This window comes from Macaca fascicularis, chromosome 10 (genome assembly GCF_037993035.2).
Source record: "Macaca fascicularis isolate 582-1 chromosome 10, T2T-MFA8v1.1".
Lineage (NCBI taxonomy): Eukaryota > Metazoa > Chordata > Mammalia > Primates > Cercopithecidae > Macaca > Macaca fascicularis.
The window spans coordinates 84,069,373-84,095,917 of NC_088384.1; the positions used below are offsets into that span (position 1 = coordinate 84,069,373).

At 55.9% G+C, this 26,545-nt stretch overlaps 2 protein-coding genes and 1 long non-coding RNA gene across 19 annotated transcripts in view; 2 read left to right on the forward strand and 1 right to left on the reverse strand.

Annotated features, from left to right (window-relative positions):
• On the forward strand, positions 1 to 12,254 carry SLC4A11 (solute carrier family 4 member 11). 15 transcript variants are annotated; one of them, XR_012419201.1, is made up of 20 exons: positions 1 to 448; positions 1,969 to 2,013; positions 4,657 to 4,788; positions 4,913 to 4,962; positions 5,209 to 5,440; positions 5,520 to 5,601; positions 5,885 to 6,008; positions 8,126 to 8,344; positions 8,432 to 8,525; positions 8,631 to 8,756; positions 8,844 to 8,957; positions 9,042 to 9,174; positions 9,428 to 9,501; positions 9,902 to 10,154; positions 10,226 to 10,332; positions 10,465 to 10,583; positions 10,663 to 10,836; positions 10,967 to 11,162; positions 11,246 to 11,415; positions 11,817 to 12,254. XR_012419201.1 is itself a non-coding variant. In XM_005568467.5 (20 exons), the coding sequence occupies exons 1-20, from the start codon at positions 406 to 408 to the stop codon at positions 11,884 to 11,886; spliced, it is 2,649 nt and encodes an 882-aa protein (XP_005568524.2). In that variant the 5' UTR covers positions 1 to 405; the 3' UTR covers positions 11,887 to 12,254. The 15 variants fall into 15 exon arrangements, 13 of the variants coding, with proteins under 13 accessions (XP_005568524.2, XP_073860975.1, XP_073860976.1 ...); XM_005568467.5 differs by having other exon boundaries at positions 4,615 to 4,788; positions 10,415 to 10,583; XM_074004874.1 differs by having other exon boundaries at positions 10,415 to 10,583.
• The window catches only part of ITPA (inosine triphosphatase), a 19,361-nt gene continuing 5,037 nt past the window's right edge, over positions 12,222 to 26,545 (reverse strand). For 2 of the 3 annotated variants that reach the window (XM_065522842.2, XM_015457837.4), the window contains 5 exons: positions 26,397 to 26,470; positions 25,646 to 25,677; positions 22,478 to 22,593; positions 18,731 to 18,807; positions 16,810 to 17,294 (listed from right to left, as the gene is read on the reverse strand). In XM_065522842.2, the coding sequence (XP_065378914.1) occupies positions 17,156 to 17,294; positions 18,731 to 18,807; positions 22,478 to 22,593; positions 25,646 to 25,677; positions 26,397 to 26,470 (438 nt within the window). In that variant the 3' untranslated portion in view covers positions 16,810 to 17,155. Of the gene's footprint in view, positions 12,976 to 16,809; positions 17,295 to 18,730; positions 18,808 to 22,477; positions 22,594 to 25,645; positions 25,678 to 26,396; positions 26,471 to 26,545 lie in introns of those variants that run through there. The other variant, XM_065522844.2, reaches the window with a different exon arrangement.
• Positions 18,707 to 26,545, forward strand: part of LOC123567123 (uncharacterized) — an 8,515-nt gene continuing 676 nt past the window's right edge. The window contains exons 1-3 of the long non-coding RNA XR_006689821.3: positions 18,707 to 18,887; positions 19,143 to 19,287; positions 26,214 to 26,324. This is a non-coding gene — a long non-coding RNA (uncharacterized lncRNA). The remainder of the gene's footprint in view (positions 18,888 to 19,142; positions 19,288 to 26,213; positions 26,325 to 26,545) is intronic.

A 26,545-nucleotide genomic window follows, 5' to 3' on the forward strand; every position in this document is an offset into this window, starting at 1 on the left:
GGGGTCTGCCTCAGTCGCACAGCTTGGTGGGCTCGTGGGCTAGTCGAGCGTCTTCCCAGAAGCTCCCAGCCCTGTCCAGCCCGTAACCCCGCGACGCTGGGTTCGCTGGGTCCGGTGCGCACAGGCTCGAAGGAACCGGGTCTACTCGGTTTGGCCCAGCAGCTGCGGGCGGCGGGGAGCAGCCCGGCCCGGCTGGACCAGCCTCCCGCGGGTGAGGGCGCGGGCGGGCGGCCGGGTCCTAGCCCTCGGCAGCTCTGCCTCCCGCGCCCGGGCGTGGCGTCTGAGCGGCATTAGGACCCAGGCGCGGCGCGGGGGTGTGTCGCCGGCTCCCGCTGCTGGCCTGCCCGAGTCGCCGAGTTTGGGGTCCAGAAACGCCGGAGCGCGGCGTGAGTGCGCGAGTGTGCCATGGCCGCGGCCACTAGGCGCGTGTTCCATCTCCAGCCGTGCGGTGGGTGCCTGAACCCGGGGGCGCGGCAGAAAGGCCGCCCAGGTCTCCGCCACCGAGGCCGGCCAGGCGGGGACGCGGAGCCGTCGGGGACCCCGGGGAGAACGCGGATGCCGTCGGCCTGCGCGGGCCGGGGCCGGTGGGCCAGAGGGCTGCGGAGTTCCCAGCCGCGGGGAGGAGGGCACCGGTGCGGGAGGCCCGGGCGCGGCTTCGCGGCCACTGCGCTCTTGGTTTCATTAGAGCTCTGCTGTCGCCGTCTTGAATTTCTTACCCAGTTGAGCAGATGATGCAGGAGCTCGAAAGTGGGCAGGGCGGAGCTGTGGGGCTCCCAGTGCCCCGAGCGCCGAGCTTTTGGGAGCCCGGCGGGCCGCCACCTCGGAAGGTCTCATTTTACCTTCCGCCCGGGCATCTTCCCGCCCGGCGCCGCGGTGGGGGCCGCCCGGTCTTGAGAGTCCCGGGACCCCTGACCGTGCCCTACGCTGCCGCAGCAGTTTCTCCCTTGCTCTGACACCAGAGGGCCAGCCCTGGCTCCCGGCCAGGACCCAGGTTGTACTACCCTTTACCTGCACGTGGGCCGCCGGGACGGAAACGGAGTGTGCACCAGACCAACCCTCCCAGACCCTCGTCGCCCAGGGCCGCTGTCCCTCCCGCGGCCTGGGACGCGCCCCAGCGCCCCCGCCCCCCACTTCAGGATGCAGCACCGGCTCCCGCCCCACGCCTACATTCACATCCTGCGCCCCGACCCCCCAGGTCTCTGAGTCTGGAGGCGCTTTCCTCTCGTGCACGCGGCCCCCCCTGTCGCTTCCTTCCTCCGACCGCGAGGCAGAAACAGCCGGGACCATCCGGGGCCCGGCCCAGGGAGGGCGCAGCCTCCCCCGACCCCAGTGTCCCTCAGACTCTCCTCCCACCCCTAATTGTTCTCCCTTTTGGACCAACTGCTCTGCCTTCCAGGCTGTCGGGACGCGGTCCCAGGGCTGGAGACCGTTGCCTGTCGGCCCCCGTGTGACCTAGGGCGCGTGACGGGGGTCGGGGGAACTGCGCCTGCAATGGGCGTTTATGGCCGTCAGGACCGGTCTGAGAGTGAGAGGAGGGATGTGCAGAGAGATCCCCTGCCTTGGCAGCGGAGGAGAGAGAGGGAGAGGAGCGCTCAGGCCCTGTCCCTTCCTCCCGCTGCAGCAGGGCAGGGTTTTGTCAGGAAAGCCTGGATTAGCGAACATGGTACTGGTACCAACTCGGTGGAAAGACATCCCTAGAACGTCTCTCCTCGCCTCTGACCCGCCTGGGCAGCCCCTAGCAGATGGGCTAAGGAATTGAATTTCTGAGATTAAGGCTGGCTTCCCCTGCTCCCCATGAGGCTCCCTCCCGAGCACTGTCCCCTGCTTCCCTTTCTCCCTAGGGTGGCCTGGGTTGCATCCCTGGGAAGAGTGAAGGAATCAGCCAGGTTGGGGGGCGGGGAGACAGGTGTACACAGGAGGTCCAGGGCTCGGTCCATGGGGCTGGTGACCTTTTGGCTTCCCTTGCAGAAAACTCTCCCAGCATGTCGCAGAATGGATACTTCGAGGATTCAAGTGAGTACCTCTCGGGGAGCATGCGTGTGCAGAGGGAGCTTGTCGGGCAAAAGCCTCCAGGGCGTGTAGCCTACCCACCAGAGTCCTGTGGCTTTGGTCGCCTGTCTGGGCCACTCTAGTGCTGGAATGCTTTTGGCTTCCACTCTCCAGGAAGCTAGACACGGATCCCCCGTGGACCTGAGAGGGCAGGCTGCCCCTTCTCCTGGGCTACTTGGACCAGGTGGACCCTCTGGGGTTCTTTCCCAAGGTTTTCTGTGACAATGGCCTGTTATCTGACTAGCCTTGGGCCAGGAATTCTGTATGCCCCTATCCCTCTGTCCTCACCCAGCCCTGGAGGGAATGGCTGTTGTTGTCTCTTTAAAGAAATATAAGGCCTCTGTGCTGCACAGTCCCTCGGGCACCTTCCTGTTGTCCCTGCTTGTACCAGTCCAGCTGTCTTCCTCCCCATGTCTCTGGGCTGGCTTCAGGCTGTGTCCTGTGCCCAGCCCCATGAGTGGCCTGACCATTCGAGGGGTGTTTGTAGAGCAGTGCGTAGACACAGGGCTGATGTGCCCTTACCCAGGGCCCCCAGGACGTGGGGGCTCTGTGTGCTAGGCTGCTGGTGGGCAGGTTACATATGGGGCTGGGACTAGGACTTGGCATTGCAGGAGCCCTCCAGGGACCTGGTAGTGTCAGCTGGGCATTTCCTTAATCTAGGGGACCTGAGCACTAAGCCTAAGGTAGAGCTCAGGGCATCAGGGAAAGTATGGGGGAAGAATGGGGCTGTGTGAAGGGCAGTGGAGGGGACTAGTGGGTGCTGGTTGAGGGGCAGAGGACCAGTTCGGGCCAGGGGAACCAGACAATTTAAACAAGGCAAGCCTAACACGGGGAGGAAGGAGTTTGTCATGAGCTCCAGAACCAAAGCTCCAGAACTTTTCTTTCTTTTTTTTTTTTTTTTTGAGACGGAGTCTCGCTCTGTCGCCCAGGCTGGAGTGCAGTGGCACAGTCTCAGCTCACTGCAAGCTCCGTCTCCTGGGCTCACGCCATTCTCCTGCCTCAGCCTCCTGAGTAGCTGGGACTACAGGCGCCCGCCACTATGCCCAGCTAATTTTTCTTTTTGCATTTTTAGTAGAGACGGGGTTTCACCGTGTTAGCCAGGATGGTCTCGATCTCCTGACCTCGTGATTCACCTGCCTTGGCCTCCCAAACGCAAGGGTGTCTTTTGACCTAATAGTTCTTCTCTGGGCTCTGGAGGTAGTGCAGGCCTGGGCCTGGGGTCACCAGTCCTTGGGGACTTTGATGCAGGAGGTACTGGGGCTTCTTGCCCAGAAGGGGCCCAAGCTAAACTCAGGACACTGGGGGAACAGGGCCTGGGATGTGCCAAGGAAACTGGTGGCGGGAGTGGAAATGAGTCAGGGTGAGTCACTCCCTGGCAGGTGCAGGCGTGCTGCTGACCCATCTCTGTTTCTGCACAGGTGTCTGTCAGGCATCAGTGGGGTCTGAACTACAAGGGCCCCTTTCCTGGAAGTACCTACAAGTGAGGAACCTTAGGGGACCCACAAGACAGGAAGGGCTGCCAGTGGCTAGGAGTGAGGCAGGGACCTAGGAGGACTTCCTGGAGGAGGAGGTTCCAAGTGAGTCTTGAAAAAGGCCCGCCAGGGAGGGAAGCCCTCAGCTTGGAGGACAGGACCTGGCATGCCTAGGGTGCTGACCAACTGGCCTGAGGAGCCAGTGGTCAGGGCAGGGGGAGCAGAGCTGGCTCAGGCTGTGATCTGTAGGCTGCAGGGAACCCCCGCAGGGCTCAGGGCAGAGGAATATTTGCATGTTACCAGGAAATCTTCCTGTAGGCAGGGGGGTGCGCTGCGGGCCAGCTGCAGGAATTGAGGACCAAGGGGAGCAGGCTGTCAACTCTGGGGTCCCACATCCCACAGGTGCCATAACACATCCTCACTCTCCATGTGCCCTTACCCAGGGCCCCCAGGACATGAAGGAGGGGCACGATGGGGGCAGGGCTGACATGAGGCCCCGGGGTCCTCTCCTCTGTCAGTCCTTGGCTCTGTTTCCCTGGCTCTCCTGCTTCCTAGACCTTGTCTGATACGTGTACTGGGTCTCTCAGCCTCGATGCTTCTCCCCACCTGCCCTCCTGTGGAGAGGGACCTCTAAGACCCTGTGCCCACAAGGCAGTGTGTGCGTGTGTGTGTGTGTGTGTGAGAGAGAGAGAGTGCCACGTGGATACGGCAGCTTCTCTGTCTTTCTTGTGTCCCCTACTTTGGGAGGGCAGGGGCTAGACAGTCTCACCTGCATTATTACACTCCGTGCCTGCCCCAGCGTGTCTGGAGTGGACATGTTTTTCTCACACTGAAGGGTCAAAGCCGCGCAGGGTCCTGGTCCCAGCGGCTGGGGAATGCTGGAGAGTCCCTGTGTGGCAGCTGCCATGTCCTGTGTAGGCTGGAGCAGGACTAGAAGCTGCCTTCCTGGCCCGTGGGATGGCCTCTCCCTTCACAGCCCGAGAGTGGGACAGTCCAGAGGTCCTTGCTCCCTGAGCTGGGAGCCCCTCCTTCCTGTGTGCGGCACTTTAACAGCCAGGCCCCTCTTGCTCTTGGGGGTCTCTCTTGGGAGCAGCTGGGTCTCTACGCTACTACAAGTGTGACACGTGTGGCACAGATGACACCTTCGAAGCCCGAGAGGAGATCCTGGGGGATGAGGCCTTCGACACTGCGAACTCCTCCATTGTGTCTGGCGAGAGCATCCGTTTTTTTGTCAATGTCAACCTCAAGATGCAGGCCGCCAACACTGGTACGGGGGCTGCAGCAGGGGCAGGCTGGGGGAGGGCACGGGACTGGGCAGGTGTGACTTGCCTGACTAAGAAAGACCTGAGGAAAGGGTGGCACCCTGAGCCCTCCCCACTTTTCTCCAGCAGAGAATGAAGCGACTTCCGGTGGCTGTGTGCTCCTGCACACCTCCCGAAAGGTGAGCAGCCCGTCCTGCAGGTGGTCCTGGGGCCTCTACCTAGGGGCTGAGGTGGTGGCTTCCCTGAGAGTCCTCCTGCTGCTCACCTCTTCCCACGCCTCCAGGAGCAGCTCAACAGGGAGCTCACACCAGCCCAGGGCTGAGGGCTGAGGGCTGGGCTGCTGCAGCTGGCTGGTTGGGAGAGACCAAGCAGTGACAGCATCTCATACATGGGCCCGTGTGGTTCTGTCCCTGGGGTCCCCTTAGTACCTGAAGTTAAAGAACTTCAAGGAAGAGATCCGTGCGCACCGCGACCTAGATGGCTTCCTGGCACAGGCCAGCATCGTCCTGAACGAGACGGCCACCTCCCTGGATAACGTGCTGCGGTCCATGCTTCAACGCTTTGCCCAGGACCCTGACAACACCGAGCCAGACTGCAACCTAGACCTGCTTATGGCCATGCTCTTCACCGATGCCGGCGCACCCATGCAGGGTAAAGGTGAGGCCGGTCTCCCAGCCCGGGCGGGGACGTCGGTGGGAGCTGCTGACCCACCGCCCTCCGCCTACTCTTTCCGCAGTCCACCTGCTGTCAGATACCATCCAAGGGGTCACCGCCACAGTGACAGGGGTGCGCTACCAGCAGTCGTGGCTCTGTATCATGTGAGTTGCCGGGCCACTTGGCCCCCACTTCTTGTCACAGTGGAACTGGGCATCCCATGTCCCCTGTGCCCTGCAGAGGCTGGCCCACCTGTGAGTCCTGGGGCTCTGGTGGCCCAACCAACTCGGGAGAAGAGGGCTGAAGCACTGCCAAGAACCATCCCATTTGCTCTTCTTTGCCCTCCCTAGCAGAGGTTACCAGGGGTCAAGGTTGAGGGGATTCTGGGTGGGGGAGCCCCAGCTCCCCAGGATGCAACTGTGCACTGTGTCCTCCCCCCCCCGCCAGCTGCACCCTGAAGGCCCTACAGAAGCGGCATGTGTGCATCAGCCGCCTGGTTCGCCCACAGAACTGGGGGGAGAATTCCTGTGAGGTTCGGTTCGTCATCCTGGTGCTGGCCCCACCCAAGATGGTGAGTGGGTAGTGCCACGTCCTGGGGAAGAAGGAGGGCCCCAGGTTACCCGCCCTCTCCTTGGGGGCCCCTCCCACATGTCCTGACCTCTGAAGGCCTGGTCCTCTCCCCTCCCCTTCACCTCGGCCCTGTGGGTGTGTCAGAAACATCTTGCTAGGCCTAGCAAGTCCTCATTTCCCCAGGGGTTGGTGAAAAGTTTCTATTTCCTTGACTGAAAGGAAATGCTTTTGACCATTATCCTTATGCCAACATGGGGCCTTCCTTTGGCCTGCCCGCCCCTTCAGCCCTTCTTTGACTTGGCTGACTTTGTGATTTGCTGGCTGAGGGCCCTACTCCTTCCTGGGCCACACACCCCCTGGCTGGGACACTGTGATTTTTGTGGGAGCCGGAACTGATACAATTTCGGGAGTCTTTTAAGGAAAAGGATTTAACAAATCTCAACAGATGATTGCCAGGACCCCTCCCAAGGCCTTGGCAGGGTCTTCAGCTTCAACTTCCCTTAGCTTCTCGTGCTTCTGCCCCAGCCTTCTGTGTGAAAATGGGGTGCTCAGGGATCTCAGACATGGCGGGAACCTCCCCAGATGCTGCTATGCTGGTGTGAGAGGAAGGGCAGCCCCTGGGTTGGAGGGAGTGGCCCCCAGCAGGGTGCCCTGACAGAAGGAGCAATAGCTCAGAGCTGAGTTAAAGCCTGGTGCCTAGAGGCAGATCCCCCAGCCCCTGACACTGGGCTCCTCCTCAGCAGCATGGACCTGTTCTTTGGGGGTTTTGTATTTGTTTATTTGTTTTTATATTTATTTATTTATTTATTTTTGAGTCGGAGTCTCACTCTGTCGCCCAGGCTGGAGTGCAGTGGCGCAATCTCGGCTCACTGCAAGCTCTGCCTCCCGGGTTCAAACCATTCTCCTGCCTCAGCCTCCCGAGTAGCTGGAATTTTTTGAGACAGTCTCGCTCTGTCGCCCAGGCTGGAGTGCGGAGGCATGATCTCAGCTCACTGAAACCTCCGCCTCCCAGGTTCAAGTGATTCTCCCACCTCAGCCTCCCAAGTAGCTGGGACTACAGGCCCCCCCCCCACCACCAAAAAACTGCAGCCAGCTAATTATTTTGTATTTTTAGTAGAGGCGGAGTTTCACCATGTTGGCCAGGCTGGTCTTGAACTCCTGACCTCAAGTGATCTGCCCACCTCAGCCTCCCAAAAGTGTTGGTATTACAGGCATGAGCCACCATGCCCTGCCAAGCATGGCCCTCTTCTAAAGCAAACATGTACAGTGCCCCAGGACTATAGTTTGAGCAACAGATGGGCAGACACTGCCCCTAGGTGAGCAGGTTGCCGTGATGAGGGCCGTACACTGAGTTCATGAGTTCATGGTTCATGGTTCATGGACAGGCTTCACCTTGGCCAGGCGAGAGACAGAGTGCCTGATGGGCTTGGATCCTCTCTGAAAGTCAAACCCGCAGACAGTGCAAATACCACTGGGGAAACGTAGCTGGGTAAACACTTTTCTCCATTGTGGTTTCATTATCTGTGATTACACAGACTTTTGTTACTTAGGACAAAAGTAATATCTTGAGTTTATAAGAAATCAGGAGTTTATAAGAAAAATATAGATCGATGATAGTTGTGGTGTTCTGCCGACCTGGTTGAAATCATGGCAGAGTACACTAATGCCTGAACTTTGTAGAATAAAACCTGCTACCAGCATCTGGGCACAGTGGCTCGTGACTATAATCCCAGCACTTTGGGAGGCCTAGACAGATGGATTGCTTGAGGCCAGGAGTTTGAGACCAGCCTGGTCAACATAGTGAGACCTCGTCTCTACAAAAAGTTAAAATTTAAAAATTGCCTGGCATGGTGGTGTGTGCCTGTGGTCCCAGCTACTCAGGAGACTGATGTGGGAGAATTGCTTGAGCCCAGGAGGTGGAGGCTACAATAAGCTGTGAGTGCGCCACTGCACTCAGCCTGGGTGACAGTGAGACCCTGTCTCAAAAAAACACAAAAAACAAACAGACAGGAAACCTGCTGCCAGTTGATGGGGAGAGCACCTCCAGCTGCTGGGCCCGGGCAGGGCCTCCTCTGTTCCACAGGGGTGGTGGATGTGACTCCCGTCCTCCACCCCTAGAAAAGCACTAAGACTGCCATGGAGGTGGCGCGCACATTTGCCACCATGTTCTCGGATATCGCCTTCCGCCAGAAGCTCCTGGAGACCCGCACAGAGGAGGAATTCAAGGAGGCCTTGGTGCATCAGAGACAGCTGCTCACCATGGTGAGCCACGGTCCAGTGGCGCTGAGAATGAAGGAACACAGCACAGTCTCCTTCCCTGCCCACAGACACCCAGAGGTACAGGGTGGAGGCCAGTATGGACCGGCAGGGTTGGCGGGGGCTTGGGCCGGACAGGGCTAACAGGCGCTCTGTCCTCTCCTCCAGCCCCCAAAGTGCAAGGACTTTGTCCCTTTCGGGAAGGGCATCCGGGAGGACATCGCACGCAGGTTCCCCTTGTACCCCTTGGATTTCACTGACGGTACGTCAGCAGAGCCATCTGGGCCTCTGCTTTCCAGGCCTCGGGCCCACACGTGTGCCTGTCCTGCATCCCCAGCAAACCCTGTCTCCCGTCTCCCATTCCTAGGCATTATTGGGAAAAACAAGGCTGTGGGCAAATACATCACCACCACCCTGTTCCTCTACTTCGCCTGCCTCCTGCCCACCATCGCTTTCGGGTCCCTCAATGACGAGAACACAGACGGGGCCATTGGTGAGGGGCTGGCGGTAGGTGGTGGGTGGGGGTATGCTGGGCAGGGCCCTGGGCTGCAGCGCCCGCCTGACCTCCCCACCCCTACAGATGTGCAGAAGACCATAGCCGGGCAGAGCATCGGGGGCCTGCTCTACGCGCTCTTCTCCGGGCAGCCACTGGTGATTCTGCTGACCACCGCGCCCCTGGCGCTCTACATCCAGGGTGCAGTGGGGGCTGAGGCGGGAGATGGTGCCTGACACCCCTGGTTCCTGCTAGGCCCTGACCCGCCCTGCCCCCTGCCCGCAGTGATTCGTGTCATCTGTGATGATTATGACCTGGACTTCAGCTCCTTCTACGCGTGGACAGGCCTGTGGAATAGTTTCTTCCTCACACTTTATGCCTTTTTCAACCTCAGCCTGGTCATGAGTCTCTTCAAGAGGTGACTGGCCCTTCTGTGAGCTTCTGGGACCCTTAAAGCTTGGGATCTGGCTCAGCCCCCTGGAACCCCAGGGTGATGGGGTGCCCCCACCATATCACTGCCCCAAGGGGCAGGGGTGGACTCAGGCAAGGCCTAGGGCCCTGGTCTTCTTCCTGGCAGAAGGAGGCAGGGGACTGTGCAGGGGCTCAGGGAGGCCTCCCCTACCTGCCCCCTGATGACATCCACTCTGATGAGGCTCATCACCTCCTGGCAGGTCGACGGAGGAGATCATTGCTCTCTTCATTTCCATCACATTTGTGCTGGATGCTGTCAAGGGCATGGTTAAAAGTGAGTGCGTCTGGGAGCCACCTGCTGCACAGGGCACTCAGGCAAGATGGGAGGTTCTGCACTGCCCCTGGCTGGGGGCAGATAGGACCGGCTCAAGCTGAGTGTGTGCCCGTGGTCAAGGGTGCAGTGCTCTGGGAGCCCTGGGCTGGTAGAAGGCAGAGGCTTTCACGCTGGAGGGTGATGGGGCCACCGCAGGTGGGATCAGCAGTGGGGGCAGAGGCACTGGGCCGACTGTGATGAGGTGTCAGAGATGGGACAGGGACAGTAGGCAGGAGTGTGGGTGCATGGGCATGTCGGCAGGGTCCCCTCATCTTCCCCCTGAAGCCCTTTCTCCCTGAGATCCCCTCCCTCCAGGGCCACATGTTGGAGAGGGCTAAGGCCTGTGGGTCTGTGTCCACAGTCTTCTGGAAGTACTACTATGGGCATCACTTGGACGACTACCAGACAAAAAGGACTTCATCCCTGGTCAGCCTGTCAGGCCTCGGTGCCAGCCTCAACGCCAGCCTCCACACTGCCCTCAACGCCAGCTTCCGGACCAGCCCCACGGAGCTGCCCTTGGCCACGCACTCAGGCCAGGCGACCGCTGTGCTCAGCCTCCTCATCATGCTGGGCACACTCTGGCTGGGCTACACCCTCTACCAATTCAAGAAGAGGTGAGGGGCTGCGTGGGGAGGGGAGGGGCCCCATGGGCCAAAGGCTGTGCTCATGCACCTGCTGTCCCCAGCCCCTACCTGCACCCCTGCGTGCGCGAGATCCTGTCCGACTGCGCTCTGCCCATCGCGGTGCTCGCCTTCTCCCTCATCAGCTCCCACGGCTTCCGGGAAATCGAGAGTGAGTTGGGGCCGGGCGGCGGGTGGCGTGGGGTAGCTCCCCAGGCGCTGCAGGCATAGCAGTAGCCTGTCGCCTGCTGCAGTGAGCAAGTTCCGCTACAACCCCAGCGAGAGCCCATTTGCGATGGCACAGATCCAGTCGCTGTCCCTGAGGGCCATCAGCAGCGCCATGGGCCTCGGCTTCCTGCTGTCCATGCTCTTCTTCATCGAGCAGAACTTGGTGGCCGGCTTGGTGAACGCACCGGAGAACAGGTGTGGAGGGTGGGCAAGGGTGGGGTGGGTGGGGCCCCCCTCCTGTGGGGCTCTGTCCACGAGTGCCCGTCTGCTGCAGGCTGGTGAAGGGCACTGCCTACCACTGGGACCTCCTGCTCGTCGCCATCATCAACACGGGGCTGTCTCTGTTTGGGCTGCCCTGGATCCATGCCGCCTACCCCCACTCCCCACTGCATGTGCGAGCCCTGGCCTTAGTGGAGGAGCGTGTGGAGAACGGGCACATCTATGACACGTGAGTGTGAGGCAGGCAAGAACCATGGACCCTGAGGAGTGGGGAGCCTCTGACCACATGGGACATAGGGAAGGATGAGGCCCTGTGGACAGGGGTGCAGAGGTGACGCTGGTGGCTCGGGGCGCTGCAGGATTGTGAACGTGAAGGAGACGCGGCTGACCTCGCTGGGCGCCAGCGTCCTGGTGGGCCTGTCCCTGCTGCTGCTGCCGGTCCCGCTTCAGTGGATCCCCAAGCCCGTGCTCTATGGCCTCTTCCTCTATATCGCGCTCACCTCTCTCGATGGCAATCAGCTTGTCCAGCGCGTGGCCCTGCTGCTCAAGGAGCAGGTGAGCGCTTGGCCCTGTGAGGGAGCGGTGTGGGTGGGGACACAGCCCCATGCCTGCCCACACCCGGTCCCTGCTGCCCACAGACTACATACCCCCCGACACACTACATCCGGAGGGTGCCCCAGAGGAAGATCCACTACTTCACAGGCCTGCAGGTGCTGCAGCTGCTGCTGCTGTGCGCCTTCGGCATGAGCTCCCTGCCTTACATGAAGATGATCTTTCCTCTCATCATGATCGCCATGATCCCCATCCGGTACAGGCGGGTGGGCGGTGGACAGGAGGGGCCCAGTCTAGGTTCGGAGAATGGGCGGACTGGGGCAGGGGCTGGAAGGAGAGGTCCCACCTAGAGGCAGAGAATGGGTGGGTTGGGCTGGGTGCCCGGGAGGAGGGGTCATGCCTAGGGGTGGAGAGTAGGTGGGCTGGGGTGGCCAGTGGGCAGGAGGCGCCCAGCCTAGAGGTAGAGTGGGCGGGTTGGGGTGGGTAGTGGGTAGGAGTGGCTCCAGTCTAGGAGTGGAGAGTGGGCGGGCTGGGATAGGCAGGCGGGGAGGAGAGGCCTAGAGCCTCGCCCTGTGGGTGGGCTGGGGTGGGCTGGGATGGGTGCCCACTGCCTTCTCTCTGATCCAGGCTCATCCTCCTGTCCCTCCCTCCCCGCAGCTATATCCTCCTGCCCCGAATCATTGAAGCCAAGTACTTGGATGTCATGGATGCTGAGCACAGGCCTTGACTGGCAGGCCCTAGCCACGCCCCATTCGCTAGCTTCCCATGTCCTCCCAGGCTGGCTCTGGGGCTGTGAGGGGAGGTGTAGGTGTGTGGGTGACTGCTCTGTGCTGCACCTTCTCATGGCTGACTCAGGCCTGGGGCATCTGGGCATTGTAGGGGTGCAGTGGTATGTGCCCACCCCTCCCATTATCCTTTAGCTTTGTGCCAAGAGCATTGCTCAGGGCAACTTCTGCCCAGGGTGGGTGGGACTGAGCAGGATGGATTTTCTTTTGATAAAAGAGTCGATGCCTGAAAGAGAAACCATTTCCTTGATTGTGTAAGGAACTTGCCGTACGCACATTAGAGAATAAAGCTCCTGTTTCTAGGCTCCTATGTGCTACCTCTGTCTCTGCTACTGCCACCCCACCCACACTGTGGGGAGGGGAAGCCCTCCCTGGGGAAGTGGAACGCAAGGGACCGAGTCTATGGAATGCCTCCTGTGGGCTGTCACCTCCAACGTCACACAGTGGGTACTGGCCCAACAGTGAAACATGGAAGATCCAGGAGGCCTTTGCATCGCCATTTTTCCAGGACCTGCAGGGAAAGCGTTCTGGGAATAGCATATGCGAGGGTCCAGAGGAGCGAGGGCTTGGGGCCACTGAGGCGCTGTGGCTGGTGGAGAGCAGTGGGGCGGGAGGGACCATCAGGGTGACAGCAAAGGGCCCTGTGACTCTCAGATGAAAGCTGCCTGCCGGGAGGCCGAGGCCCCGTGTGGAGCACTTATGAACCATCCCATGTGTTGTGCGGATCCTGGATTTTATAGGGCGGGGGCAGCACTGGCGTGGATGGAGGGAGGTGGGAGGACTGCCGATGGCAGGACACGGGGCGGGAGTGGTTTGATGGAGGGAGAAGGTGCAGTGTTTCTGGCTTGGTCATTTGTTGTTGGTCAGGGTCTCACAGTGGCAGCCGACAACAGGGAATATTGGCTCAGGGGAGCGCCCTGTGCGTGGCAACAGTGGTCAGCAGGAACACCTGGGGCTCACATCGCCTCCTGGACTAGCTTGACAAATGCCCCATGGACTAAGCAGACAGAAGAGATTGGCTCCGTCTAAAACTGAAAATATATCTGAAATATGCAAATATCTGAAATATGCAAAGAATTCCTGCAAACCAACAAGCGACAGCAGCCCCAACAGAAGAGGCAGAGGCCGTGAACAGGGGAAGGAGGCCAACTGTAACAGGAGTAGTGAGAGGTGCTCAGACCGCTTGGTAATTAGAGAACCGCAAGCTCACATGAGATGCCACCTTACACTGGGTAGCCTGGTGCTGAGTGGGAGATCAGGAGCCCCCAGGGCCCGGAGAACTAATCCAGGTGAGTATGAGCGTACTTGCATGCTCGCATGCTCTCCACCCTGCTGTTTGGGGACGGGTAGCAAGTGTGGAAAAACCAACTCAAACCGTTTTCCTCTACTCTCACTGTGCACAACAGTCAACACAGAAGATTTCTGTGACCAAGTAAGGAATTTCTCATAGGACAGCTGCTGGGTGCCCACCAATTCAATTCAATTCAACCCAACTGCTACCTGCCAGGAGATAGCTTCAGAAACCCCAAGTTGAGGGTTCAGTCCCACAAGACCACCACTTCCTTCCCACCAGTCTGAGGTCTGGGCCTGCAGAACTTCTGACACTCTGTCTTCAACTTGGGGTTCCCACGACTCCTGTTTTGGGTTCAATTAATTTGCTAGAGTGGTTCACAAAAGTCAGGGAAACATTTACTTATATTTAGCAGGTTTTAATTTTTTTTTTTTCTTTTTGAGACAGAGTCTCATTTTTAATGTGCAATGGCCTGATCGGCTCACTGCAACCTCCACCTCTGGCTCAAGCGATTCTCATGCCTCAGCCTCCCAAATAGCTGGGACTACAGGTGCATGCCACTACGCCTGGCTAATTTTTGTATTTTTAGTAGAGATGGGGTTTCATCATATTGGCCAGTCTGGTCTTGAACTCCTGACCTCAAGTGATCTGCCTGCCTTGGCCTCCCAAAGTGCTGGGATTACAGGCATGAGCCACCATGCCCTGCCTAAATTTTTTTTTTAATTATTATTATTTTTATTTTTATTTTTATTTTTATTTTTTATTTTTTTTGAGACGGAGTCTCGCTGTGTCTCCCAGGCTGGAGTGCAGTGGCGTGATCTCGGCTCACTGCAAGCTCTGCCTCCCGGGTTCACGCCATTCTCCCGCCTCAGCCTCCCGAGTAGCTGAGACTACAGGCGCCCGCCACCACGCCCGGCTAGTTTTTTGTATTTTTAGTAGAGACGGGGTTTCACCGTGTTAGCCAGGATGGTCTCGATCTCCTGACCTCGTGATCCACCCGCCTCGGCCTCCCAAAGTGCTGGGATTACAGGCTTGAGCCACCGCGCCCGGCCTTTTTAAATTATTTTTTAAGGATTGGGCGGCCGGGCACGGTGGCTCAAGCCTGTAATCCCAGCACTTTGGGAGGCCGAGGCGGGCGGATCACGAGGTCAGGAGATCGAGACCATCCTGGCTAACACGGTGAAACCCCGTCTCTACTAAAAAATACAAAAAACTAGCCGGGCGCGGTGGCGGGCGCCTGTAGTCCCAGCTACTCGGGAGGCTGAGGCGGGAGAATGGCGTAAACCCGGGAGGCGGAACTTGCAGTGAGCTGAGATCTGGCCACTGCACTCCAGCCTGGGCGATAGAGCGAGACTCTGTCTCAAAAAAAAAAAAAAAAAAAGGGTTGGGCATTGATGGAGTTCCCAGTGATGAATAAGAGCTAATGGGCCCAGGGCCTTGCCCCCCACCCTACTGGCTTATTAAAAAGGCTATTACAGAGAATTCAGATGAAGAGATGCACAGGGTGAGGTGTGGGGGAAGGGGCACAGAGCTTGTGTGCCCTCCCCAGGGTGTCATCCTCCAGGAACCCCTACATGTTCGGCTATTCAGAAACTCCCCAAACCCTGGCCTTTTGGGTTTTTAGGGAGGCCTCATTACGCAGACATGATTGAATAAACCACTGGCCACTGGTGATCAATTGAACCTTCAGCCCTGCCCCTCCCTGGAGGTGTGGCGGGGGGTGGAGACCGAAAGTCCCAGTCCTCTTGTCCTGTCTTGGTCTTTCCATAACCAAGCTACCTAGATGCTGCCAGCCACCTCATTAGCACACAAGAAGACATCAGTGTGGAGTTTCTGAGGGTTTTTAAGTTGTTTGCTAGGAAAGGGGTCAAAGACCAAATACATATATGTTTTTTTGAGACAGGGTCTCACACTGTTGCCCAGGCTGGAGTACAGTGGTGCGATCGTGGCTCACTGCAGCCTCGATTTCCCTAGGCTCAGGGGATCCTCCCACCTCGGAATCCTGAGTAGCTGTGGCCACAGGCACGCACCACCATGCCCAGCAAATTTTTGTATTTTTGTAGAGACAATTTTTTTTTTCTTTTTCTTTTTTTGTGAGACGGAGTCTCGCTCTGTAGCCCAGGCTGGAGTGCAGGCTGGAGTGCAATGGCCGGATCTCAGCTCACTGCAAGCTCCGCCTCCCGGGTCCACGCCATTCTCCTGCCTCAGCCTCCCGAGTAGCTGGGACTACAGGCACCCGCTACCTCGCCCGGCTAGTTTTTTTGTGTGTTTTTTAGTAGAGACGGGGTTTCACCGTGTCAGCCAGGATGGTCTCGATCTCCTGACCTTGTGATCCACCCGCCTCGGCCTCCCAAAGTGCTGGGATTACAGGCTTGAGCCACCGCGCTCGGCCCAAGACAAGGTTTTGCCATGTTGCCCAGGCTGGTCGTGAAGTCCTGGGCTCAAGCGATCCTCCCACCTTGGCCTTCCAAAGTGCTGGGATTACAGGCATGAGCCACCTTGCCTGGAACTAGATATATACTTCAGAGTATCACAGGTAGCTAAAGTAAAAAAAAATGGGCAGAAAGTGTCATGTGCACCCAGGACAGAATTCTGGAGGAGCTGAACAGGCAATACAGAGAGGTGCCCTGCCCCACGCCTATGTCCCCATCCCACCCAGGCAGCATGTGATTCTTCTTTGGAGTACCCTCATCAGTAGCCTGGGTGTTCCCTGCACAGGGGGGCTGCATCCATGATCAACTGGCAAGGAGCAGGCAGGCCCCCAGCACCCCACGTCTGAGGCCCAGCTAGACTTTTCCCACCCATCAAGGAGACTCAGGAGACTGGGCAGGGACGCAGCACCTCCTGGGGATTTAACCCAGCCGGAGCTTGCAGGCAAGAGGGGAGTGAAGGAACGACACTGTCCTGACCCAGGGCCATCCTGCTGGATGGAGTCACAGGGACTGCAGGGGTCTCTCCAGAGCTGCCTGTGGGCACAGAAGCAAGCCTGGGGGTGCCCCACCAGCCTGAGCCTACCACGCCCCCCTTGAATGTCCTTGGGTTGGACACTCTGACAAGGCAGCCACCTGGGGAAGTCCCTTCCAGGCAATGACTTCTCCAGGGCACAGAGTAAGGGTGTGTGGCATGAGCGAGGTCTCCTGAGGGGTCTGCAGCCGGCAGGCTGAACTGTGGCTATCAAGCCAACTGGGGTCGAGGACTCCAGCCCCTCCTCACCATAAAAATGAACTGGGCATTGTAATTGTAAACCAACATTTTAGCGGCTCTGCTGTGTAACAGCATAAGGCAAAAGCACTGGGCGTGCCACACCGCCCAGCCCCCAACCCAGTAAGGCTTCATGGAGGCCCTGGCACTACCTGCAGGTAGGGGGCAGCATGGATCCAGGGTGGAGGTCAGCCCACAATCCATGCCACTGAGTGAGGCAGGAACGCGAGTGGAGATGTAACACTCCAGTTCACAGTGGCATCCGAACGCCTTCCACAGAGTGCTGCCCGTGTCCCCATCCCCACCCCCACCTAAAAGGCTTCCTGCACCTGCCAAAGGAGACTGAGACAGACACCTGCCTGGGGCAGGGTTCAAAACAGATATAGCTGGTTTATTTTGGAAACAAGTCTCATCCAGAAGTGTTATTTATTGCATTTAAAAAACATGGGAGGTGATTTGCATGGTTCCTCCCCAAGCCCTCACTCCCACCAAGTCCAGCTTTACCACCCAAGGTCCTTGCAGGATCCCAGGCCTGGAGGTTGTAGGAGAGAGCAGTGAATCCTAAGGGCAAGAGAATGGCATCCACTTGCCCAGAGTTTCTCAGAGCAGAGCCAGCTGCTCCTCCAGACAGGCTGGTGAGGCTACTCGACACCCCCAGGAAGGGGAAACCCTGAAGGAAGTACTTCCAGGGGTGCCTGCCTGATGCGGGAGGTTTCAGGCTAGCCCTCCCCAGATCCCCGGCCTGAGGGGCCTCCCCCAGCCGCAGAAGTCAAGCTGCCAAAGTACTCCTGCAGCTCCAGCAGGGCCCGGAAGCGATGGGAGACAGCGTTCTTCTCCGCCTTAGGCATCTCTGCGTACCTGAGGGATGACAGTAACAGCTCAGGGAGCCCAGATTCAGGGAGGAAACGCACCCCCTCCCTACCCTACCTCATCTCATCCCTGGAGTCCAAAGCTCACAGACCCCCAGAAAAGCAGAGGGGCCCAGCAGTTGCTGGCAGCCAGTTAACTTTTAAAAATCGGATCAAGTTTTCAATTCCCCTGGGGCAGAAACCCCCATGAATGAGCATGGAGGGATATTAAACTTGCTCTAGTGTGCCCAAAAGTCATTAAGGGAAGCTGGGGACAGGGGGGATGAGCTACATGTTTGATCAGCTTTGTCATCTGTTGACAGGAAGCAGTGGGGCCTGACAGAGCAAACACAGCAGTCTCCTCTAATGCGCGGAGGGCGGGGGAGCACTTGAACAGCTGGCCAGGGGCCTGACCTCCGTGCCAGCACGGCAGTGAGGTGAGAATCCCATACCCCGCCTGTGGCCTGCAGACTGCTCTGTGCAAGACGGCAGCCAGTAGCCACTAGCCAGGTGTGGCTATTTAAATGAATTAACACTGAATAAAAATATTCCATTTCTGGGTCTCACCACATGCAAGTACTCCACAGCCCCATATGGCTAGTGGCTGGTTCCACAATGTCCTTACCCCTGCTGGGGCTATTGTGGGGCCTCAGACTGCGTTCCCTCAGGGCCCCTCCAGCCTGGAAAGCCTGATTCCAACAATGGCCCGTGCCTTGTGTGAATAAGGGGGGATTCGTGCGAACTACTGAGAACAACTGGTACTTTGAGGGCATAAAATAGTGCCCACAAGAGGCTGCAAAACCCTGGACATTTTCCCAACCTAGATGGGGGTCAGAAAATGACGCCATAAAACTGTCAGATGTGGCCAGGCGCAGTGGCTCATGCCTGTAATCCTAGCACTTTGGGAGGCCAAGGCGGGTGGATCACCTGAGGTCAGTTTGAGACCAGCCTGGCCAATCTGGTGAAATCCCGTCTCTACCAAAAATAACAAAAATTAGCTGGGCATGATGGTGTGTGCCTGCAATCCCAGCTGAGACAGGAGAATCGCTTGAACCCGGAAGGCAGAGGCTGCAGTGAGTCGAGATCACACCACTGCACCACTGCACTCCAGCAGCAAGCAAAACTCCGTCTCAAATAAAAAAAGTCAGAGGTACAGCTTACAAGCCAAGGCCAGAGAGGCGAAACCACTGGCTACACAGCTGATGTGGGGTGACCTGGAGCCTTAGAGCCCAGGACTCCCGGTGCCATCTGGCTGCCTTCCCGACCATGGACTAGGCCACCCAGATTCCTAGTGTCCACCCCAGCAGAGCTGCCTTTGGCTGGAACGGCACCCTCAGAGCCTCCCCAGCCCATATCCGCATGCCTGCACTTGGGCGGGGCACTGGCCCAACCCAAACCATGGCTATGCCAACCCCACACCCCAGGGAAGAAACCAGGGCTCCTTACGTCTGCTCATATCCATCAGGCTGAAAGCAGGAGTCCCAGCCAAAGTCCCGGCAGCCTCTGGGTGCCACGATCTGGCCCTGCCAAAGGAAAGGGGGTACTGGTGTGTAACTCAGTCCAGAGGACAAGCATGAGGAGGGCAGTGGCCAGTAGGAGTTTGGTGAGTTTGTGAATTTGATTTGACCCAACTTATGCAAAATAGTTGCAAGGCCTCTATAGCACCTGCAAATGTTTGCTGAATACAATAAAAAGCAGAGTGGGGCAGCTCTCCCCTCACACAGGGAGGAGGCATGCACCCGATGGGCCCACTGGCACCTCCGAGGCCACGTGCCCTCGCCACACCCGGGACAAATTGGGATATCACTGAAGAACAATGAGGCTACTTTGATAGATAGAAAACGTTTTCTCCTAATAGGAAGCTAAGTGCCCTGAAGTCTGTGGACAAGCCAGATGCCTGCCACTATGACCGTGTTCCTGAAAATGCGAGGAAGACTTTAACCATACGATGAAACACTGCAACCAGAAGCAGGCACCCAGCTCCCCACTTCATGAACACATAAGTGAGTACAGTAAATACTGGCTGTAGTAGGGAAATTCCACAGTGAAAATGTTAGAAAAAAGAACAAATTGTAATCCAGTGACATGAAATGTCATGTTGTTATCAAAGTAAAAAAAAAGAAAAAACAATCTGGCCAGACACGGTGGCTCATGCCTGTAATTCCAGGACTTTGAGAGGCTGAGGTGGGAAGATCACTTGAGCCCAGCAATTTGAGACTACCCTGGGCAACATGGCAAAGGCGAAATCCCATCTCTACAAAAAATACAAAAATTAGCCTAGCCTGGTGGTGTGAGCCTGTAGTCCCAGATACTTGGTGGGAAGACTGCTTGAGCCCAAGAGGTCGAGGCTGCAGTGAGCTGTGATCCAGCCCGGGCGACAGACTGAGACCCTGTCTCAAAACAAACATACAAACATTCCAAAAAACAAACAAAAAAACCCAAAAAATTCTAACTGAAAAAATACAAGGGGCCAGGTGTGGTAGCTCATGCCTGTAATCTCAGCGCTTTGGGAAGCGGAGGAGGGAGGATGGTTTAAACCCAGGAGTTCAAGACCAGTCTGGGCAACACAGTCAGACCCTATCTCTACCAATTTTTTTTTTTTTTTTTAATTAGCCAGATGTAGTAGCTCGCACCTGAGGTCCTAGCTACTCAGGAGGCTGAGGTGGGAGGATGACTTGAGCCTGAGAGATCAAGGCTGCTATGAACTGTAACCATGCCACTGCACTCCAGCCTGGGTGATAAAGCAAGACCCTGTCTTAAAAACATTTTTTTTTAATTTTTAAAAAATACAGTGGAGGTAGTACATGATTGGGATTAGTCACATAAATGCCAAGTAATTTAAACCCAAAGGCAAATTCTACTTCCGCTATGAGAGGCTGCGTGACCAAGGCCAGTTACTGAACCTCAACCATACAACAAATGTGTTTTGTGCACCCACAGTGGGCCTAGCCTTGCCCTCATACAATAGACCTCTTAAGCCAAACAGGCATTACACCAGTAAACAAATTAATAAAAGTAATGATTATACAATGCAAAGTGCCTTAAAGGGAATGAACAAGGTGTTAAGTTCAATAATGAAAGTATGGGGGCCTGCACGGTGGCTCATGCCTACAATCCCAGCACTTTGGAAGGCCAAGGAGGGTGGATCACCCGAAGTCAGGAGTTCGAAACCAGCCTGACCGAAATGGCGAAACCCCATCTCTACTAAATATACAAAAATGAGCCGGGCATTGTGGCGCATGCCTGTATTAGTCAGGCATAGTGGCGCACGCCTGTAATCCCAGCTACTCGGGAGGCTGAGGCAGGAGAATTGCTTGAACCCAGGAGGTGGAGGTTGCAGTGAGCCGAAATCATGCCATTGCACTCCAGCCTGGCGACAGAGCAAGACACCGTCTCAAACGAACAAACAAAAAAGCTATAACCAGTGAGTACCAAGAAAAAAAAAATGGTTACGATAGTAATTTTTTTTTTTTAACCATCACCACCACCACCAAAAACTTTGACCAGACAAGGTAAGACATCTGTGAACAGCTCCCAGTGGAATCTCTGGACATTCTCCTGAGCAGCAGGACTGCGCAGAGGAGTGAAGTGGCAGAAGGCATGCTTCTGCACAGGGAGAGAGCAGGTGGGCACAGGGGCAGCAGCCAGCCTGGAGGGTAGTCTGGACCCTGGGAGAAGCAGCTATAATTCAGAATCTGATAGGCAGGTAAGGGGTGTGGAATACATCTCACGGAAGGAATAAGTTTGGGCAAATAATTAAGGTGTTATTATTATTATTATTATTTTTTGAGACTGGGTCTCACTCCATTACTCCATGGCTGGAGTGCAGGAGTGCGATCATAGCTCACTGTACCCTCAAACTCCTAGGCTCAGGTGATCCTCCCACCTCAGCCTCCCAAGTAGTTGGGACTACAGGTGTGCACCATCATGCCCAGCTAATTATTTATTTATTTATTTTTGAGACAGGGTCTGGCTATGTTACCCAGGCTGGTCTCAAACTCCTGGCCTCAAGCGATCCTCCTGCTTTCGCTTTGCAAAGTGCTGGGATTACATGTGTGAGCCACTGTGCTCAGCCTCATTTTTTTTGTGGGGGGGGGGAGCACGGAGTCTTGCTCTTGTCACCCCCAGGCTGGAGTGCAGTAGCGGGATCTCGGCTCACTGCAACCTCTGCCTCCCGGGTTCAAGCGATTCTCCCACCTTAGCCTCCCGAGTAGCTGGGATTACAGGCATCTGCCACCAGGTCCAGCTATTTTTTGCATTTTTAGTAGAGACAGGGTTTAGCTATGCTAGCCAGGCTGTTCTTGAACGCCCGACCTCAGGTGATCCACCTGCCTCGGCCTCCCAAAGTGCTGGGATTACAGACGTGAGCCACCACGCCTGGCCTCATTTTTAGATTATTTGTAAAGATGGGGTCTTGTTATGGTGCCCAGGCTAATCTTGAACACCTGGGCTCAAGAAAGCCTCCCACCTGGGACTCCCAAAGTACCAGGATTACAGGTGTAAATCATCAAACCTGGCCAAGAATTCACATTGTATACTTGAACCCTGGAGGCAGAGGTTGCAGTGAGCCGAGATGACACCACTGCACTCCAGCCTGGGCAACACAGCAAGACTTTGTCTCAAAAAAAAAAAAAATTAAGATTCTATTATACATAAACACGAAAAGCTGGAAAGGCTGAGAGATAGTCAGCACCTTGGCAGTTGGATAAGGAAATCTGAGCTTGGAGAAGTCTGGGCTATACATGTAGCTTTGATCCAAGTGTGGTTTCTTACTAACAACAACAAAAAAAAAAGAAAAGAAAAGAAAAAAAAGTAGTTTTGGGAGTTGTCACCTTCAGTTTGCTCTTCTGGGTCTATCAGGCCTCAGGAGCTGTTAGCCAAGCCTTTCCCTGAAACAACAGCCTCAGGGGTCAAACAGGTTTCAGAATTGACAACACTTCCATTGTCCTGCCCAGGGGCGCCCCTCAGCAAGGCGAAAGTAACTACTCTGGCCCCAGGGCACCCTTTCCACCACCCTCCTAGGATTGACAGCACTTCTACCTATGCTGCCCAGGGGAGCCTCTCAGCAAGTCAAGATATCTTTGGCCCCAAGGCGCCCTTCCCCCCACCCTCCCGCAAACCCAGGGCGGTCGGCTCCTGTCGCGGCACCCCCTGGCGGCGCGCGGCGGGAACTGCATCAAGGTGGTTACGCACCGAGGTCCGGCCCCTGAACAGGCGCACGGGCTGGCTTGGGTCCCCGGTGCTGAGTGCAAACGTGCAGAGCGCGTAGGCTGACTTGTCCTCGAACCCAGCCAGGAGCTGGTGGAGACCTGCGGGTGGGCAGTGAGGGCTCAGGGCATCCCTGCTGGCTAACTCCCATCCCCACTCCCAAGAAGCCCACTAAGGGTGGGGAGGCAGGAATTCCCTAAAAAGGGAAATTAGGTCTCAATTGGGGTAGCAGGCGCGGCAGAGCCCAAGGCAGTGGGACTAGGCTTGAAATAGAAGTCTCTGGGCATTCTCGCTTTCCTCTAGCACAGGCTGACGACACAAGGCTTTATTTAAAGTTAGAAAACTAGCCAATGCAGTGTGGACCTTGTTTGATTCCTGATTCAAAACTAACCAACTGTAGGCCGGACGCGGTGGCTCACGCCTGTAATCCCAGCACTTTGGGAGGCCGAGGTGGGCAGATCACGAGGTCAGAAGATCGAGACCATCCTGGCTAACACGGTGAACCCCGTCTCTACTAAAAATACAAAAAAAAATTAGCCGGGTGTGGTGGCCGGCACCTGCAGTCCCAGCTACTCGGGAGCTAAGGCAGGAGAATGGCGTGAATGCGGGAGGCGGAGCTTGCAGTGAGCCGAGATCGCGCCACTGCACTCCAGCCTGGGCAACAGAACGAGACTCCGTCTCAAAAAAACAAAACAAAACAAAAAAACTAACCAACTTTAATAGGCACTTTTTCTACAACCAAGGAAATCCAAAAAATGATTAGGTAATATTAAAAAATGATTATATTTTAGTTATTTAACAGTTTCTTAATTTTTCACCTTTTAGAAATACAGTGGCTGCATTTGGTGGCTCATACCTGTAATCCCAACACTTTGGGAGGCCAAGGCGGGTGGGTCACTTGAGCTCAGGAGTTTGAGACCAGCCAGGGCAACATAGTGAGACCTCACCTCTATAAAAAACACAAAAATTAGCTAGGCATGGTGGCTTACACCTGTAGTCCCAGCTACTCAAGAGGCTGAGGTGGGAAGATCACTTGAGCCCGGATGGTGGGCAGTGAGCTGAGATTGAGCCACTGCACTCCAGCCTGGGCAACAGAGGGAGACCCTTGTCTCCAAAAAAAATTAAAACAAATAAAAATAAATACAAGCTGAAGAACTTACTGATGATATGGTGTCTGTGATTTGCCTTAAAATACTGGACTTAGGAAAAATAAGAGGGGTTATAGATGTCACAAAATAGGCATTGTGCTGATAACCCTGGAAGCTGGTTGATGGTGACTGAGGTTCATTATTCTGCTATGCTTTTTTTAATTGACAAACAATAACTGTATATATTTATGCCCATTATCCTATTATGATATTCTACTGTGCAGATGTGAAATGCTCTATAATGTAAAGTGTCCTTTTTTTTTTTTTTTTGAGACGGAGTCTCGCTTTGTCACCCAAGCTGGAGTACAGTGGCGCGATCTCAGCTCACTGCAAGCTCCGCCTCCCGGGTTCACACCATTCTCCTGCCTCAGCCTCCTGAGTAGCTGGGACTACAGGTGTCCGCCACCACGCCCGGCTAATTTTTTGTATTTTTAGTAGAGACGGGGTTTCACCGTGTTAGCCAGGATGGTCTCGATCTCCTGACCTCGTGATCTGCCCACCTCGGCCTCCCAAAGTGCTGGGATTACAGGCGTGAGCCACCGCCCTTGGCCAATGTGAAGTGTTTTTAAAAGCACATAAGGATGGGTGCGGTAACTCATGCCTGTAATCCCAGCATTTTGGAAGGCCGAGGTGGGTGGATCACTTGAGGTTAGGAGTTCGAGATCTACATGGCCAACATGGTGAAACCCTGTCTCTATTAAAAATACAAAAATTAGCTGGACGTGGTGGCAGGCACCTGTAATCCCAGCTACACGGGAGGCTGAGGCAGGAGAATCGCTTGAACTCAGGAGGCAGAGGTTGTAGTGAGCCGAGATCGTGCCATTGCACTCCAGCCTGGGCAACAAGAGTGAAACTTGTCTCCAACAACAAAAAAAAAAGGCCAGGCGTGGTAACTCACACCTGTAATCCCAGCACTTTGGGAGGCTGAGGCAGGCAGATCACAAGGTCAGGAGATTGAGGCCATCCTGACCTACATGGTGAAATCCCAACTCTACTAAAAATACAAAAATTAGTTGGGCATGGTGGCATATGCCTGAAGTCCCAGCTACTCAGGAGGCTGAGGCAGAAGAATCGCTTGAATTCGGGACGTGGAGGTTGAAGTGAGCCGAGATCGTGCTACTACACTCCAGCCTGGGTGACAGAGCGAGACTCCATCTCTCAAAAAAAATTTAGCCGGCGTGGTGGCACATGCCTGTAATCCCAGCTGCTTGGGAGGCTGAGGCAGGGGGATTGCTTGAACCAGGGAGGCAGAGGTTGCAGTGAGTTGAGCCACTGCACCCCAGCCTGGGCAACAGTGAGACTCCATCTCAAATAAATAAATAAATAAATAAATAAATAAATAAATAAATAGGCTGGGTGTGGTGGTTCACACCTGTAATCCCAGCACTTTGGGAGGCCAAGGTAGGAGGATCACTTGAGGTCAGGTGCTCGAGACTGGCCTGGCCAACATGGTGAAACCCCCTCTCTACTTAAAATACAAAAATTAGCTGGGCATGGTGGTAGGCGCCTGTAATCCCAGCTACTTGGAAGGCTGCAGCAGGAGAATCGCTTGAACACAAGAGGCGGAGGTTGCAGTGAGTCGAGATCACACCAGTGCACTCCAGCCTGGGCAAGAGTGAGACCTTGTCTCTAAATAAATAAATAAAAGCACATAAAGATGGGACATTTTGGCTTGCAACTGTGGGTGACAGGATACGCACTGCTGGGGTCCAGGAGGGGCAGTCCTCCAATTCCCAGGGCAGGCCCTGGCTAAAGCAGTCACGAGGGCCAAGTCCCTCTTGAAGGCTCCTCAACCCTATAGCTCCCACCATCTCTCCCCCACACAGTGCTCTCTGGAGTACAGGGTAAGTGTGAACTACCAGTGCTAGATGGGGAAAATGAGGTGGAGGCTCCGTGGTGGGGGCTAGAACCTGGGACTCCTGACTACTAGTTGGGGTCCCTCCCCTAGAGCAAACCCAGATTCTCATTCCCAACAGATCCAGGGAAGAAACAAAGCAGATAATACCTTCAGGCTTTAACTTCTCCAGAAACCACTTTCTGCAAGAGAAATAAAGGAGAGTCAGAACACCAGGAGCAGCTGGATCTTCTTACCACCTTTTCCTGGCTGTTCCCTATTGACAGCCAAGGGTAAATGAAAAAGAATGCCTCCAAGGGCCAGGCGAGGTGGCTCCTGTCTGTAATCCCAGCACTTTGGGAGGCTAAGGCAGGCGGATTGCTTGAGCTCAGTTTTTTTTTTTGAGACGGAGTCTCGCTCTGTTGCCCAGGCGATCTCTGCTCACTGCAAGCTCCGCCTCCCAGGTTCACGCCATTCTCCTGCCTCAGCCTCCCGAGTAGCTGGGACTACTAGCCACCTCGCCTGGCTAGTTTTTTGTATTTTTTAGTAGAGACGGGGTTTCACCGGGTTCGCCAGGATGGTCTCGATCTCCTGACCTTGTGATCCGCCCGTCTCGGTCTCCCAAAGTGCTGGGATTACAGGCTTGAGCCACCGCGCCCGGCCCTCTTTCCTGAAATTAATCTACCTATGAACATACTTCTCAAATGCGTGGGGTCCCCTTTACCATCTCCACTTACAGGTCGCATTCTCACACTTTACAAAAGAAAGACATGCTTCTCCTATCCCATCTTTCCTCGGGACAACGTGAAAGACTGTTGATGCGAAGACAGGGAATGACCTGCAGTATCAGGTGCCTCGTCATTTTGCAGTTCTGGTGGTTTTGGGCCTGGGGTCCTGTAAGGGGGTAGAGGTGGGCACTCACATGTAGGGGCCGGGGAGCCCTCCAAGGGCGTTGTAGCACAGACAGGTGTCCTCAACCAGCACGGGCCCCTGTACCTGCAGCACAAAGACATGCAGCCCTGAGACACACGATCACCATCCCCTCCTGGAACACCGAGGTCACCCAGGCTG

Bases quoted from the DNA above. Each gene is read 5' to 3' on its own strand.
- SLC4A11 (XM_005568462.5), top strand. From the start codon at position 1,492: ATGGGCGTTTATGGCCGTCAGGACCGGTCTGAGAGTGAGAGGAGGGAT. The intron at 9,175-9,427 runs GTGACTGGCCCT...ACCTCCTGGCAG, and splicing joins GTCATGAGTCTCTTCAAGAG to GTCGACGGAGGAGATCATTG. The intron at 11,416-11,816 runs GTACAGGCGGGT...CCCTCCCCGCAG, and splicing joins ATCGCCATGATCCCCATCCG to CTATATCCTCCTGCCCCGAA.